Source organism: Saccopteryx bilineata, chromosome 5 (assembly GCF_036850765.1).
Source record: "Saccopteryx bilineata isolate mSacBil1 chromosome 5, mSacBil1_pri_phased_curated, whole genome shotgun sequence".
NCBI classification, from domain to species: domain Eukaryota; kingdom Metazoa; phylum Chordata; class Mammalia; order Chiroptera; family Emballonuridae; genus Saccopteryx; species Saccopteryx bilineata.
In genome coordinates, this window is record NC_089494.1 from 6,128,768 (window position 1) to 6,143,932 (window position 15,165).

The following is a 15,165-nucleotide window of genomic DNA, read 5'->3' on the forward strand; positions in this document are numbered from 1 at the left end:
TCCCATATGTGCCTTGACCAGGCAAGCCCAGGGTTTTGAACCGGAGACCTCAGCGTTCCAGGTCAACACTTTACCCACTTTGCCACCACAGGTCAGGCTAATATGTTCTTTTCAAAAGCAATAAACCTGGAAATCTTTTAAAAAGTGTTCCATTATTCAAATTTTACCCAAACCAGAGGATACCATGTTGCCGCCCAAGATGAGAGAAGATACCCCCATTTGTTCAGGAGACCTGCCTTGGGCTGCAGGGAGCTCTCCCACTTTACAGATGGACAGACCAGAGCCCTTTCATCAGGGCAGCCGAGTCTCCCAGCACAGCACTTACCATAGGACTGGCACACCACATGCACCAGGGGGTACGACTTCCAGAGGACTCGGTCACACCAGGAGGGCAGGTTGTACTTCATCTGCAAATCAAAGTCACAAGCTTTACAAAATACGTGCAATATTAAAATATATATACATGTAATTTTTTATAAATATATAAAAATTATATATATATATTTATTAAATATATATATATCAGCAAACAAACAAAAACAAACCCACAGTTGAACTCATGGCCTTGGTAACTCCTGATTTCATCTGCTATTGGCTCTTTACAGAATTTCCCCCTAGGTGGCTTTCAACCCTCTTCCCTTGTCTCAGGTCCCAACTCCACTGCCATGCCCCCATGTTCAGACTCCCTGGGTTCCTGTGTGAGGGCAAGATTGATTCACCCGGCTATGCTCCCTTACCTAGCCTCCTCATTATTTGAGAATCTCATGTATTTTTATATTCTCTTACATTTTTTCTAACTCAGATGAATTCTTCTATCTATATTTTCAACCCAGTCTCTGCTTGTCTTCTTCAGCTACTTACTGTAATAACATACTCCAGCTACCACACCTACCCATCCATCCATCCATCCACCCACCCATCCATTCATCTGCCCATCCATCCATCCATCCATCCATCCGCCCATCCACCCATCTGCCCATCCATCCATCTACCCACCCATCCATCCATTCATCTGCCCATCCATCCGCCCATCCACCCATCTGCCCATCCATCCATCCATCCATCCATCCATCCATCCATCCATCCATCCATCCACCCATCTATCTGCCCATCCATCCATCCATCCATCCATCCATCCATCCATCCATCCATCCACCCGTCCACCTGTCCATCCATCTATCCATTCATCTGCCCATCCATCCATCTACCCACCCACCCACTCATTCATTCACCCACCCATCCATCCATCTTCACACCCACCCACCCACCCATCCATCCACACATCCATCCGCCCAATCTATCTACCATCATTCAAACAATATGTACAAACCCTCTCCAGGCTCTACTGGTGAGCAAGACTTCCACTGGGTATGACAAAAAAAAGGCAGCCTGGCAATGATAACAATCCTCCTTAATCAATATCCTTATCCCCTCTGCTTACAAACATAAAGGTACTCATCCTAAATGAGACTACCCGTCATTGCTGTCAATTGCTTTTCTCTTTTCTTCTTTTTACTAGCTTTCTTTTAAGAATGTTCTGCTTCTGCCTCTACTTCTGGATGGATCATTTATTTATTTAACTTGAAGTATAACTTACATACAGTAGAGTACTAACCTAAAGGTATAGCTTGAGGCATTTTGATGTTAGTGCACAGCCATTTAACCACTACCCAGATCCAGACTCAGAAAGCTTCCATTGTCACAGGAGGTTTCCCATCCCTCCCTCGTCGATACTATTACTTCCTTGGGACGAACACTATTGTGACTAATGTCTTCATTGGTTAATTTCGCCTACTCTTTTTTAAAAATTTTTATAATTTACTGATTTTAACTAGAGAAAGAGGGAAAGAGGGAAAGAGGGAAAGAGAGAGAGAGAGAGAGAGAGAGAGAGAGAGAGAGAGAGAGAGGGAGAGAAAGGAACATCAATCTGTTCCTCTGTGTGCCCTGACCGGGGATTGAACTGGCAACCTCTGTGCTTCAGGTCGATGCTCTGACCAATGGAGCTATCCAGCCAGTAATTTTACCTACTCTTGAATTTATAAATGGATTCATAATTCATTATACAATGGACCCTTTTTTTAAAATTTAGAAATTAACTTTAATGGGATGGCATTGGTCAATAAGAATACATAGGTTTCAGCTAAACATCCTTAGAGCACTTGAACTGCTGACTGGGTTGCATGCCCTTTACCCAAAGTCAAATAACTTCCCGTCACCATCACGAGTGACCTTTGCCCATCACGGATTTGGACTGCGCAGGTCCACTTATACGCCGGTTATTTTCCACAAATACGTACAGTACTATAAATGCATTTTCTTTTCCTTTCGATTATCCTGGTCACATTTTCTTTTCTCTAGCTTACTTTATTGTAAGACTACAGTAGATAACACATATAACATACAAAATATGTGTGAACTGACTGCTTATGTTATGGGTAAGGATTCCAGTCAACAGCAGGCTATTAGTAATTAAGTTTTGGGGGAGTCCAAAGTCTTACGTGGATTTTCAATTGCACGGGGGTGGTTAGCGCTCTGAAGACCCAGTTGCATAGTCTTTTGTGTCTGGCGGCTGCCACTCATGTTGTTGCATTGTACATATAGATCCAGACTTAGAAAGCTTCCATTGTCACAGGAGGTTTCCCGTCCCTCCCTCGTTGATACTATTACTTCCTTGGGACGAACACTATTGTGACTAATGTCTTCATTGGTTAATTTTGCCTACTCTTTTTAAAAATTTTTTATAATTTACTGATTTTAACTAGAGAAAGAGGGAGAGAGAGAGAGAGAGAGGAACATCAATTTATTCTACTGTTTATTCTACTGTCTATTCTACTGTTGAGGGAAGTAGGATTGCTTTCAGTCTTTGGGCCTTGCAAACAAAGGTGTTATAACCGTTCTCGTACTTGTCTGCCGGTGAACAAGTGTACTAATTTCACTCGGGGATGCACCGAAGTGGAACTGCTGAATCACAGGACAGGTGCACGTGCAGTTTCATACACACTGCCCAACTGTCATTTCTGAACCTCGCCATTCTCAGTGTTGGCCGCCTCTGAGAACTACCGGCGGGGCTTCACAAAGACCTGGAAAGCCGGGCTCCCCCCAGAGCCCCTCCATCAGGAGCTGTGGGGACGAGCCCCAGACACCCGCATCTCTGAGAAACTTCATCTGCGGCTCATCTGCACAGCCTCGGTAAAGAGACCCCACCTCTCCTGCAGCCTGGATTTCACCCCCCAGACTCTACACACACTGTTCTTTTCAGGTCCACCAGGACCTCTGTGCCACAAGCCCAGCTCCTTGTGCAGGGTTCACGTGAACGGCACGTGTTCTCGACTCACGTTTCATACTGGTTGCCACTAAGCCTCTCACCCTGGCTTCTGGGACGCTGAGCTGCCCGGTGGGTCTTCCCACCACCTGCGCGAGCACACCTTTCTGTCTCCTTTGTTGTCTCTGCCTCTTCCTCTCACCTCTTAACGTGGATGGCACCCAAATCTGTCCCCAGCTCTTCTCTACTCATGACCACTCTCTCCTCGTCTTCCCCGTGCCAAAAACTCCCACATCCACGACCCAGCCCTGGACCCCCTCTTTAGTGTCCATATAGTATTCTAACCGTCTTCTAGATATTTCCTGAGACTCTTCTGTGCAAGGGCGGCGGAGACCGAGGGCAAGGGAGGCGTCTGTGAGAACTCACCCCTGTGGCTTTCTGCTTAGTGTAGGCGTACTTGTCCCGAGTCAGTCTCTCAAAGCGGTAGGTGGGCGCGAACGTGATCTCTTCCTCCTCTGCAACCAAACACAACCCTGGTTTCAGCTCTTGCCCCCCACGTTTCACACCTGGCCGAGTTCCCTTCTTCTCCAGGCTTAACCCTTCCCCCGGGGAGGCTGCTCAGGGGAAGGGGAGACACAGTTTGGGGCGGGGGGGAGGACGGCAGTTCTCACCGAAGTGCAGGAACACCTTCTGCTCCTTCCTCTCCGCGAGCAGCTGGTCATGACACAGCAGGTCCGAGTACTGCTGCTGCTTGATCTTCTGGATGATGGCTTCTGCCTCCTGCAGCAAGGACACGGCCACCGTGAGACACTCTCTTCACCCACGTGGTCAGGAGGCACGTCAGCCTCCGCTGCCCGCCACACCATGTCCCGGGGCCCCGGCTGCTATACCAGACCCCGGCCTCCACCTGGGGTTGCCCGGCCTGCGCTTCTCAGCTCAACCGTTTTATAGAGAAAACCCTGCAATGGCGAAATATCAACCTGATGACGTAAGCTCCTGGGTATTTTAAATTTGCCCAAGGGACATTTTACTTTTTCCTATTGTCTTTTAATATCACTTTATCAACATTTCACCAAGTAGATAGGTAAGTCTCTACCGCTCTCTGTGGGAACTGAGCCAGCCTGTTGTAAGGCCGAGAAAGGGTGTGAAATCCCATCAGACCTCTGTAACCTCTGGGACCCCCCCCCCCATCCCAGGAGTAGGTGTGACATCAAGGGGATGCACAGGCCTTGGAAGACAGCAGTCCTCCTCCTGAGACTGGTGACCTATGCTCCGGCCAGTGCACTTGGCCACCTCCTGGCGAGTGAATGGCTATGATAGCCCCCTCCAGTGGTCGGCAAACTCATTGTCAACAGAGCCAAATATCAACAGTACAGTGATTAAAATTTCTTTTGAGAGCCAAACTTTTTAAACTGATAGGTAGGTACATTGTTATTAACTTAATTAGGGTACTCCTAAGCTGCCCAAAGAGCTGCACTCAAGGGGCCAAAGAGCCGCAAGTGGCTTGCGAGCTGCGGTTTGCCGACCACTGCCCTAGACCATGAAGGGTCCCCATCTCCCCCTCTCCTATCTGCACACTCAGTAGGAGGGAGAGGAGGAAAGTCATCACCAGAAGCCTCCTGAGAGGGAGGAAGTGCTCCCATGATGGGCACATGGGCCCTAAGCCCCACCTCCTGCAGTCACTATGGCAGCAAGTGGAGGCTGAGGGTTGTGGGATAGTTGGGAAGGCACGGGTTCAATTCCGGCCCTGTTAGCGGTCGGTAACTGACCCAGGGCCATTTTCTTGGCCTGTCTGTGCCCCCAGGGTCTCTCTAGCAGGTCACTTTGGGCCACTCCCCACGTTGCCTCACAGGACAGCAGTGTGAACGTATTCAATATCCCTGCTAGACAAGGACACGCGGGCTGGTTACCACAGTGGCCAGGCAGAAGGGCTGGGTGTGCTCTGCTCCCAGCCCAGGCTCCCGCCCCATCTCCCATGTGCATAAGAACAAGCATATGCATCCAATGGCCATGCCTGTCCACTCCTCTTCCCAGGGAAACTTCCTCCCTCCCTGAGGGTGCAAGGTGGTGTCAGCGCCCCATGGTCCTCTGACTACCCCTCACTGAACCCAGGGTGGGCATCCAACTTAAAGAATGTCTTCCTTAGGCTGGACCGTGACCTGTGATTTGGGAGAAAAATTGAGCCAACCGAATCAGACTTCGTCCTTTCCTGTAGATCTGGGATGGGCAGGCCGAGGGGCTGCTGCCCACCAGCTGGAGGACCGAGTGACAGTGGCGGTGGGGAGGGGCCCAAACAGTCATGTGGGAACTAGGCGTGAGCACAGGCAGGCCATAAAGAAAGGTGGGCACACCATAATGAACACAGTTTTGCATCCCAAGAGGGCAAATAGCTGCCTTGGCCCAGCTCGGTCTGGGTGTCTCAATGACCCTCTGCCCTGAGCTAAAGCAAGGGAGACTCTGCCCCATGCAGACAACTCGTCACTCAAGTAGAAGTCCCTCCCCCAGATGAACAGCCCCTCCTCCAGGTGGACAGCTCCTCCCCCGAAGGACAGCCCCTCCCCCAGATGGGAACCTCCCCGCCCAGGCAGATGGCTCCTCCCCCAGATGGATAGCCCCGGCCCCAGGGGGACAGCTTCCTACCCAGGTGGGCAGCTCCACACGGTAGTTGAGATCCCCGAGCCAGAAGAGGTGGGTGAAGCGGTGAGTGATGTTGAAGGGACTCAGTTTCTTGTCTCCCAGAGCCAGAAACCGGAGAATGTTCGTATAGTTTTGGTTTCGCCTAATTAAACGACAAAGGAGCCATGTAGCACAGGGCTCCCTACTCCACCGTGGTGGGAAGTCAAGGGGACGTGGAGGGACAGAGTCTCTGCTGCAGGGCGCGGCCCCGGACCACAAGAGCAGGAGCTTAGCGGGAATCAGAATTGTGAATATTCTACGTGGCTGTCTTCACAACAGGGCCACCAGCAGGCGTCTGTAACGGAGCCCCAGGGGAGGCCTTTTCCCTTTACAGAGAAGTGGTATGCAGGTATCTATTAGGCTAGTGACCGGGAAATGCCTGTTCCACCTTCAGACAAGATCCATTGCATGGAAGGTCACTATTGTGCTGCCATTGTCTTTGAAGAGACAACGGGAAAAGCCCTCAGAGGTGGACAGGACGGGCTCCCAGCCAAGACCCGAGCGGTCACTTTCAGGGGTGTGAGGTCTGTCTGAGCAAAATAAAACCAAAAACCCAACACAGACTCCCGGGGAACAAAGGCTATTACCTGAGTTTCTTTTCACTTCCGGAAGTCAAGTGGCTGTTGACAAACCCCAAGGAGGTTCCGTTGAACATGAACGACACCCCCACAGCTCCCTTGTTTCCTAAGGGGAGGGGAGAAAGAAGTCAGAATGTCCAACAGAAAACTAACGTGCTGCGTGGCAGGAAATCGAGGTGAAGAAAGAGGGGCAGAAGCAGGTGTGAGAAAGCGGAGAAAGAGAAGGAATGCAAAACAGCTCCATTTGGAGGAGGAGACGCGACAGGTGACGAGGGAGATGAGACGCCTCAAGGGAATGAGAAAACGGGGTGAACCCAAGGCCAGCATCTTTGGGTCCTCCCTGCAGGGCCGAGGGAGGGGCTGCTGGAGCATCCTGTCCTGACATCTCCCCCCTAGGGGCTCTCAGTCACCCCATACGCCAGGCAGACAGGATGAGCCTCGGGGAAGGAGATTCGGAAGGAGCAGCCCGGAGGATGGGCCAACCTTCCAGCCAGCTAACTCCAGGTTCCCGGGGAGACCAAAACTCTCCGCGAGACCAGCTCTTTTTCTACCAGTCTTACTGATTCCAGACCAGTGGTTCTCAAAGCGTGTTCCCCGGCCCTGCGGCGTTAGTATAACCAGGAACGTGTGTGCTGGGGGGTACACTTTCTCCAGCCCCACCCTGGCCTTGCTGAATCAGAAATTCCAGGGTGGGGCCCAGTAATCTGGGTTTGCCAAGTCCTCTAGGTCAGGGGTGGTGGGCAAACACTGGCCCGCTGCCAGGAAAAAAATGGTTGTTACAGTTTCAAGAGTTGGGGGAAAAATTTTTTTTTTAAAAAAAGACTTTATTTTCGAGAGAATAGAGAGAAGTGGGAACAGGAAGCATCAACTCCCGTCTGTGCCTTGACTAGGCAAGCCCAGGGGTTTGAACTGGCAACCTCAGGGTTCCAGGTCGACGCTTTATCCACTGCACCACCACAGGTCAGGCGGAAAAAAATTTTTTAAAAGAATATTTTGTGACACATTAAAATGACATGAAACGTAAGTATGGGAATCCATAACATTTTTGAAACATAGTTACACCCACAGCCAGAGTTGAGCAGTTGAGACAGTACAGAGGCTGAAATAGTTACTATCTGGCCTTTTAGAGAAGGTTTGCCGACCTCTGCTCTAGGTGTCTCGCACACGTGGAGTCTGAGAAGCTGGTCTGTCCCCTATTCAGCAGCTGCAGCTGTGAGCCCACATACTGAGCCCTCAAAATATGAGGACACATGGGAACTATAAACCTTAGTAAGAAAAACAGAACGTAAACTCTCAAATTTTTTTTGAATACCTATCAAAATGGTCATATTTTTTATTTTATTTTATTTTATTTACAGGGACAGAGAGAGAGAGTCAGAGAGAGGGATAGCCAGGGACAGACAGACAGAAATGGAGAGAGATGAGAAGCATCAATCATCGGTTTTTCGTTGCGACACCTTAGTTATTCATTGATTGCTTTTTCATATGTGCCTTGACCGTGGGCCTTCAGCAGACCGAGCAACCCCTTGCTTGAGCCAGCGACCTTGGGTCTAAGCTGGTGAGCATTTTTTTATTTTGCTCAAGTCAGATGAGCCCGCGCTCAAACTGTCAACCTAGGGGTCTCGAACCTGGGTCCTCGGCATCCCAGTCCAACGCTTTATCCATTGTGCCACCGCCTGATCAGGCGGTCATATTTTTGAATGTATGAGGTTTGATAAACTATATTATTAAGATGGACTTCACCTGCTCCCTGTTCCTTTCTTTAATGTGGCTCCTAGGAAATTGAAAACTCCCACATGGATTCCCTTTTGTCTGGGCTGGGCAGCCCTGGGCAGAGCAGGAACTTTGAAAAGGGCTGGGGATCATCGGGCTCTGCCTCCTCTGGGAGGGGCAGCGGCCCAGGCAGAGACCAATCAGGGACTAGAAGGAGGTTCCTGGGCAGCAGAAGGCTGCTGTGGTGACAGAAAGGAAGGAGGGACAAATGGGTGTGGACCCGGGCAGTGTGCGGTTTGTCGGCAGAAAAGCTGAGCTTTTCATGTTCGATGGCAGCAACTTTTGTATTTCCTGTTCTCTCTGGGACTGTCCTGTCCCTGACTCCAGCCCCCAAAACCACTGGCCTCGCCCTCACCTCTGCCCACAGCCCCTGTGGGGCACCTGCCACGTGCACTCACAGACAGATTTGCACACACACTCACTCACCCCCCCCACACTCATGGAGTCCTCCGCTCTCATTTCGATTCTCTCAAGCACCCTGCTTGGCCCCACTGGCTCATGGCTGACACCAGCATTTCCACATCCCACCCGAGTCAGTCTAGATCCAGACTGGGATTGGCAACCTACACCTGTGGCCAGCTCAAGCCCACGGGCAGTGTCGTGGTAGTTTTACAGAAAAGCCTCTCCCTCCCCACCAGTGTGCTTTACGCATCTGTGTTTGCTTCCGTGTGACGGCAGCAGGGACGAGGAGTGACACGTGGCCCGCAAAGCCTCGAGGATTTACTCTCTGGCCCCTGACAGCAAGTCTGTCGACCCCCGTCCTAGGTCCCTGACACTCCAGGTGGGACCTGTGGGCCAGCAGCGCCGACACCACTAAGCGCTTGTTGGAAACACGGAAAGTCGGGCTCTGCCTGAGTCCTGCTGAGTCAGAACCTGCATTTCAGCCAGATCCCTAGAGAGCTGGTGTCGACCTGGATGGGTTTCGGCTGGGGGACTGACCACCTTGGTTTGCCCGGACCCAGGGGATCCCAGGATGAGAGACTCAGTGTTTAATCTGGGACATCCTCGTGGGTCTGGACAGGATGGGCGCGCACGTGGGCTGAGCTGGCGGTGAAGGACAGGGCCCTTCCCTGCTCACCCAGAGTGTTGGCGATGCCCGTCTTCACGTTGTCGGTGCAGATGTGGCTGATCCGGTTCTCATGCTCCGGCTTGGCCAGCACCACGATGCGAATGTTCCAGAGGGTGTGGATGGCGATCTGGTGTGGGGTGGTGGAAGGGGGACAACATTGTGACCCTCAGCCAGGGTGTACTGATGAATCCCAGAGCGAGAGATTCACCCTAGCCCTCACCCCCTGAGTGTGGGGTTCCCTACCTGTAATCTCTAAACTGTGGAGGACTCTTAAGAATGTCCCACAAATGAGACAGTGTATTTTAAAGACAAGGGCTGAGCCTTGGCTGGTTAGCTCAGTTGGTTAGAGCACTGTCCTAAAATAGCAAGGTCGAGGGTTTGATTCCCTAGTCAGGGCACCTTTGGGAATCAAACAAATGAATGCATACAAATGGAACACAAATGAATGCTTCCCCCTGCCCTTTCTTTCTCTCTAGAAACATGATATATATACAATAAACACACACACACACACACACACACACACACACACACACACAGTGGTACTTTGAAATACAAACAGACCAACATGCAATTTTTTTTAAGATATAAGCTGTGACTTGGTCCGTATTTTTGTTCGAGACCCAAGCAAAATTCTGAGATACAAGTCATGATTCAGGAAGCTGCAGCTAGTTGGTGTGTTAGTGCACGGGTCCAGTATCGGCAGTTTGATATACGAGTTGACTGCTTACAAGCTTGGTTACAGAATGAATTAAATTCGTATCTCAAGGTACCAGTGTGTGTGTGTGTATTTTAAAAAAGCCAAAAAGATGAGAGCTGGGACTGATGAAATTTCAATGAAGTAAAGATGGTCTACAAGCACAGGCCGGGGCAGAGTATCCCCATCACTGTCAGCAACACCCACGGGCCCATCGCCTTCCGAAGGCAGTTTCCCCTGTCGGCCCTGGAAGGTGGGGAGGACCACTGAGCACTCAGGCATCTCTGGAAGCTGAGGGTCGATACGCTGAGCCTACTCTTGCCTCTGAGATGCTCCTGGCCGGCCTTGCAGAGCCCCCTGCCCCGGAGTCCCCTCCACCAGGGCTGCGGCCAGCCGCTCACCGTCTTAAAATGAATGCTGGTGATTTCCTGCAGGGAGTTTCTGAGTATCTCCAGCCACTCCTTCTCGCCCAGGGGGTCCTCCTGGGTGCCGATCACATAGATGTCGTGGGGGATGTAGTCAGCAGAGTCATCCCGCGTCTTTCCCTGCCCCTTGGAGAGAAACCAGGACGTGATCTTCTTGGGAGGGGGGGCGTTACCTTCAACAGCAAAACCCAACACCAAGTGAGTCACAGGTACATCAGAAGAATTCAAACAGAGGTGGGGGCAGCATTGGGGAGCGGGGACTCACACAGACATAAACCATTTGGGCCGCCCAAAGGAACACCTTAGATGGAGAATTATTATCCCCTAGGGTGTCAGACCAGTTAAGTGTCCCTTTAAAGATAATGGGAAGTTTCAAGGACTAGAAACACTAGAAGGTTCCATGGGGCGTCCTGAACTAGTTGCACATGAGGTGCAACACCATCTAGTCTTGAAAGCTCTAGTGGCAACTGAGACACAGTCTTCGAAGTATCTGTCGTCGAGACAACCCCGTAGGGCGACAGTTTTGGGATGGGGCTTCTAGCCCATGGTTGGGAGACAATGGCTTCCTTGCAGAAGAGAGATGTCAGCCAAGGTCTGATATAAGGGTGTGGAGAACCCCCTTCCCTCCCATTCTGAAAAATGAATTGAAGTAACCCTGCCACTAGCTGAACAGCCACTGGGTCGCTGCTCACCCTCTTCCTTCCAGATGGGTGACTAGCTGTTGCATGGGGGGGGGGGGAGGCTGACTCAGGACCAATGCTCGGGACCAAGGTGGGGAGACAGACGCCCAGTTAAATTTGAGTTTCAGATAAACAACGGATAATCATTAGAACACGTATATTCCATGCAACAACTGTTTATCTGAAATTCAAATTGAACTGGACATCCAGATTTAATTACTTTTTCATTTTTAGCTGAATATTTACACTAAGTAATTATTTAGCATAATTTATAGTTACTACATAAGTATACATTAGTACATAAACTATAGTACAATACACATTTGGTATATATCTACTACCTATTTTTGCTGCACAGTTACATGAAATATTCAACAGAATTTATATTCAGTTTATTACATTTATATATTTGCTATATAATAGATATTGGTATGTATATATACAATATATACACTTAGTGTACATTCAGTATGCATGTATGTGTTTCTAGGGGCCCCTCGGTGAGCTGCCTAAGACGGGCAGGGGCCCAAGAGCCCCTTCACCTAGATGTGGAGATTCTTTACTCTCCAGTTCGGACACGTCACGAAACCCACGTCAGTGGCTCTTTGGATATGACAGTCCGAGGGCTCGTCCCTCTGACCCACCGTGTCAGGAGAAGGGTGGAATTCCCCAGAAGGGAGGCTGTGCAGGTGGACGGGGGTTGGGGAGACTGGTTTCTTCCACTCCTTTGAGGATGCCTGAGGCAGGAAGCAGGACACACAGGGAGGCAACGGGAGGGAGGAGAGGCAGCGACCTACCCATGTTCCAGGTGCCGATGAAGATGGTGATCATGTCGGGCTCTGGCTGCTCCGAGTGCTTGTTCTTCATCTGCTGCAGGAGCTGGCAGAAGCCTTCTCTCTTCTAGGGATGGAAGGCGGACAGACTCAGCAGGGCTCTGCAGAGCCAGCCTCGGGAAACACGCACCCCCCACTGCCCTCTGGGCCATCTGAGCCGTCTGCTGCTACTACTTACTTTGGAGTCAGCAAAGACATACTCTTTCCGCAGGGTCTTCTCCTTCTCCGTTTCCACCAAAATCACCAACTTGTTCAGAAACTTCTGAGACTTGATGAGCTGCAGGACTTCAAAGGAATGGAAGCTCACTTAGCCCTTCACCCAGTGTGTACAGAGACCCCAGTGTATCACACCTGGCCATGAGCAACCCGGCTCTCCCGCCCTCAGGAGAAGCCCCGGAATGTGCCCAGCCTCCCAGGTCCCTCTGCTCCCAGCTGCTCTTCCGGGGAGAAGCCCATGCCTGGAAAGGGTGGTGCCTGGAACAGGCAAGAGGTGGCCCGGCCGGGGCAGAGACAGCGTGACTGTCTTCTCTTCACTCTCTTCCTCTTTCCTTCTCTTTATTTCTCTCTTTTTCCTCCTCCCTTCGGTCTTGCCTTCCTTTCCTTTTTTTGCTTTGCTTTTCATTTATACCTAAATTAAATTTTTTTTTATTTCTACCAAAGATGAAAAGACTCAAGTTGCTCTACAAGATCTGTACACACAGTATACCCTCCAACCCTCCTCCCTCCAGTGCTCTGCTTCCCAGAGGCGACCGCTTTCAACTCCCATAATGGATTCTCTTGGAATTTTATCCCGTCTCCAAATAGCAAGCCTATATTGCTATACCGCCTATACTTCTGGTGTTTCAGGTTTAAATATTTCAGCGTTTCCTATCGCCTATTGATTGCACTGTGGAAGATGGAGGTGTAGCTCTCTTTCACACAGACAGCCTGTGCCCCCCTCTTGCCATTCCCCTCCCCTCACCAATGCAGAGCATCAGTCCCCCTATCATTCTTCTAATGTTTCTATCATCATTTTGGCTGGGTAAGTAATCAGTGTTTTATTATTATTATTTATCTTGACTATGAAAACATTGCTGATGGAGAAGTCCTGATTATTTCCCTTTTTTTTTTTTTTTTTGTATTTTTCTGAAGCTGAAAATGGGGAGAGATAGTCAGACAAACTCCCGCATGTGCCTGACCGGGATCCACCTGGCACGCCCACCAGGGGGCGATGTTCTGCCCCTCTGGGGAGTCGCTCTGTTGCGACCAGGGCCACTCTAGCACCTGGGGCAGAGGCCAAGGAGCCATCCCCAGCGCCCGGGCCATCTTTGCTCCAATGGAGCCTTGCTGCGGGAGGGGAAGAGAGAGACAGAGAGGAAGGAGAGGGGGAGGGGTGGAGAAGCAGATAGGTGCCTCTCCTGTGTGCCCTGGCCAGGAATCGAACCTGGGACTTTTGCACACCAGGCCGATGCTCTACCACTGAGCCAACCGGCCAGGGCCATTATTTCCCTTTTTAACCACACAACTTTTTGTTTTTTCTGGAGATAATAACGGCCATGGTTTTCCATCGGTCCTAAATCTCTCAGTTTGTAGCACTCTTTTCCATGGGATCAAGCACTTTTTACCAACGGTGTCATCCTGTCATCCTAGGGGAACCTCTCCCAGAGCCCCTGGACCTTCTCTTCCCTGGACAGGTGACCTCTAGACCTGATGCACAGTCATCACCTTAGGACCTTCCTTGTCCATCATTCAGGAACCCACTCACCTCTGTCTCTCTTGTATTTACATCTTATTTTTTCGGACCCAATGCCTTCCTCTTTCTGGGTTTATGCCCTCACTTTGGTAGAGCAACACCTCTAACAGCTTTCCGAGAAAGGGGGCACGGGGGATAAATGTTTGAAGGCCTTGCATGTCTGAACACTCAACCCTCATCCTTCACTAACAGAACCCTAAATTTGGAATGATTCTCCTCGGACTCTGGAGACCTTGCTCCATCGGCTCTCCTTTACAGCATGGCTGCGGAGCGAGTCAATGTTGTTCTGACCCGTCGGCATGCAGAACGGCTCAGACATCAGGCCAGACTGCGTTCCTGGCAAAGGCTGCCTTCGAGGTGGCCCTTGGCTGGCACCTTCAGCCGGGATTTCTCAGGGCCACTCATTCCAGCTTGGCTCCTTCTCCCACCCTTGACCTGATGGCAATTTTCCCACCGCCCATAATTCCACGAAGCTATAGTCATGCTTCCAGTGGTACACACACCAGCACTCTCCGGCCCACAGGACATCTCCAACCCTGACATTGGCATTCAAGGCCCTGCCCACACCGGGGACCCCACGCCCCACTTCTCATCTCTTTAGGGCTACAACAAATAACATGTAATTTCCCGTAACACTCTTCTCTATTCCCTGCAGGTGCTACTATCTCAGTCCAAGTGCCCTTCCTGCTTCATGCACGGTGAGTTCCTATTCATTCTTCAAAGCCCCAGGCTTTATACCCATCTCTGTGGTATAAAGCCTCCTTGCACCACCCCACAGCAGAGCTTATCCACCCTCCCGCAGGGCTAACCTGGTCTTTGCCACACAGTCTAATACCTGCTCACATGTCAGCTTTCTTTGCTGAATTGCTAGTCCTTTGAGGGAGGTCTGTAACTCAGAGCTGGCCCATGGAAGATGTGCAGAAAAAAGCCCTGCCCACTGAATTAAGCTGACAAGAGTTCACAGCGCTGCTCTGAATCCTGGCAGGTGTTTCTTTCAGCCGAGAAACCTCAAGTCTTTTTTAGAGCACGCCGGCACCCTCTGATCATCTCTTCACTCATCTTAGGTTTCCGTTTCCTCTTGTCAAAGTTGGGAACTCTCCGTTCAGTTGTAACTTACTCTCCGTGACAGAGATAAAAGTAGGACTCTAAGCTGATTGCTTTCAGCCCAGCCCTCTCTGGCGTAAACCCACAGTAAGTCTCCATCTATCCTGCCCAACTTGGCAGCAGACAGTCCTGCCCAACACTGTGGTCTCAACTCTGCATGAAGATGACAACTTGTCATGCTCCAGGGTCTAGGGACGTCATTCTCATTCCATCCTCGCTGATCTATTCTGCCTTCCGCACAGCTACCTAGGAAGGATAATTATATTGGTGATGATGATGGTAGTGCCGACAGCCAGTTTTATTGAGCACCTACTAGATGCCACGCACTACTTACTT

At 50.5% G+C, this 15,165-nt stretch overlaps 1 protein-coding gene across 2 annotated transcripts in view; it reads right to left on the reverse strand.

Moving 5' to 3' along the window:
* INPP5D (inositol polyphosphate-5-phosphatase D) overlaps positions 1-15,165 on the reverse strand; it is a 118,655-nt gene that overhangs the window by 25,893 nt on the left and 77,597 nt on the right. For both annotated transcript variants that reach the window (XM_066280401.1, XM_066280400.1), the window contains 9 exons: positions 12,172-12,278; positions 11,958-12,060; positions 10,457-10,653; positions 9,368-9,485; positions 6,526-6,622; positions 5,903-6,041; positions 3,934-4,042; positions 3,689-3,777; positions 326-407 (listed from right to left, as the gene is read on the reverse strand). In XM_066280401.1, the coding sequence (XP_066136498.1) occupies positions 326-407; positions 3,689-3,777; positions 3,934-4,042; positions 5,903-6,041; positions 6,526-6,622; positions 9,368-9,485; positions 10,457-10,653; positions 11,958-12,060; positions 12,172-12,278 (1,041 nt within the window). The remainder of the gene's footprint in view (positions 1-325; positions 408-3,688; positions 3,778-3,933; positions 4,043-5,902; positions 6,042-6,525; positions 6,623-9,367; positions 9,486-10,456; positions 10,654-11,957; positions 12,061-12,171; positions 12,279-15,165) is intronic.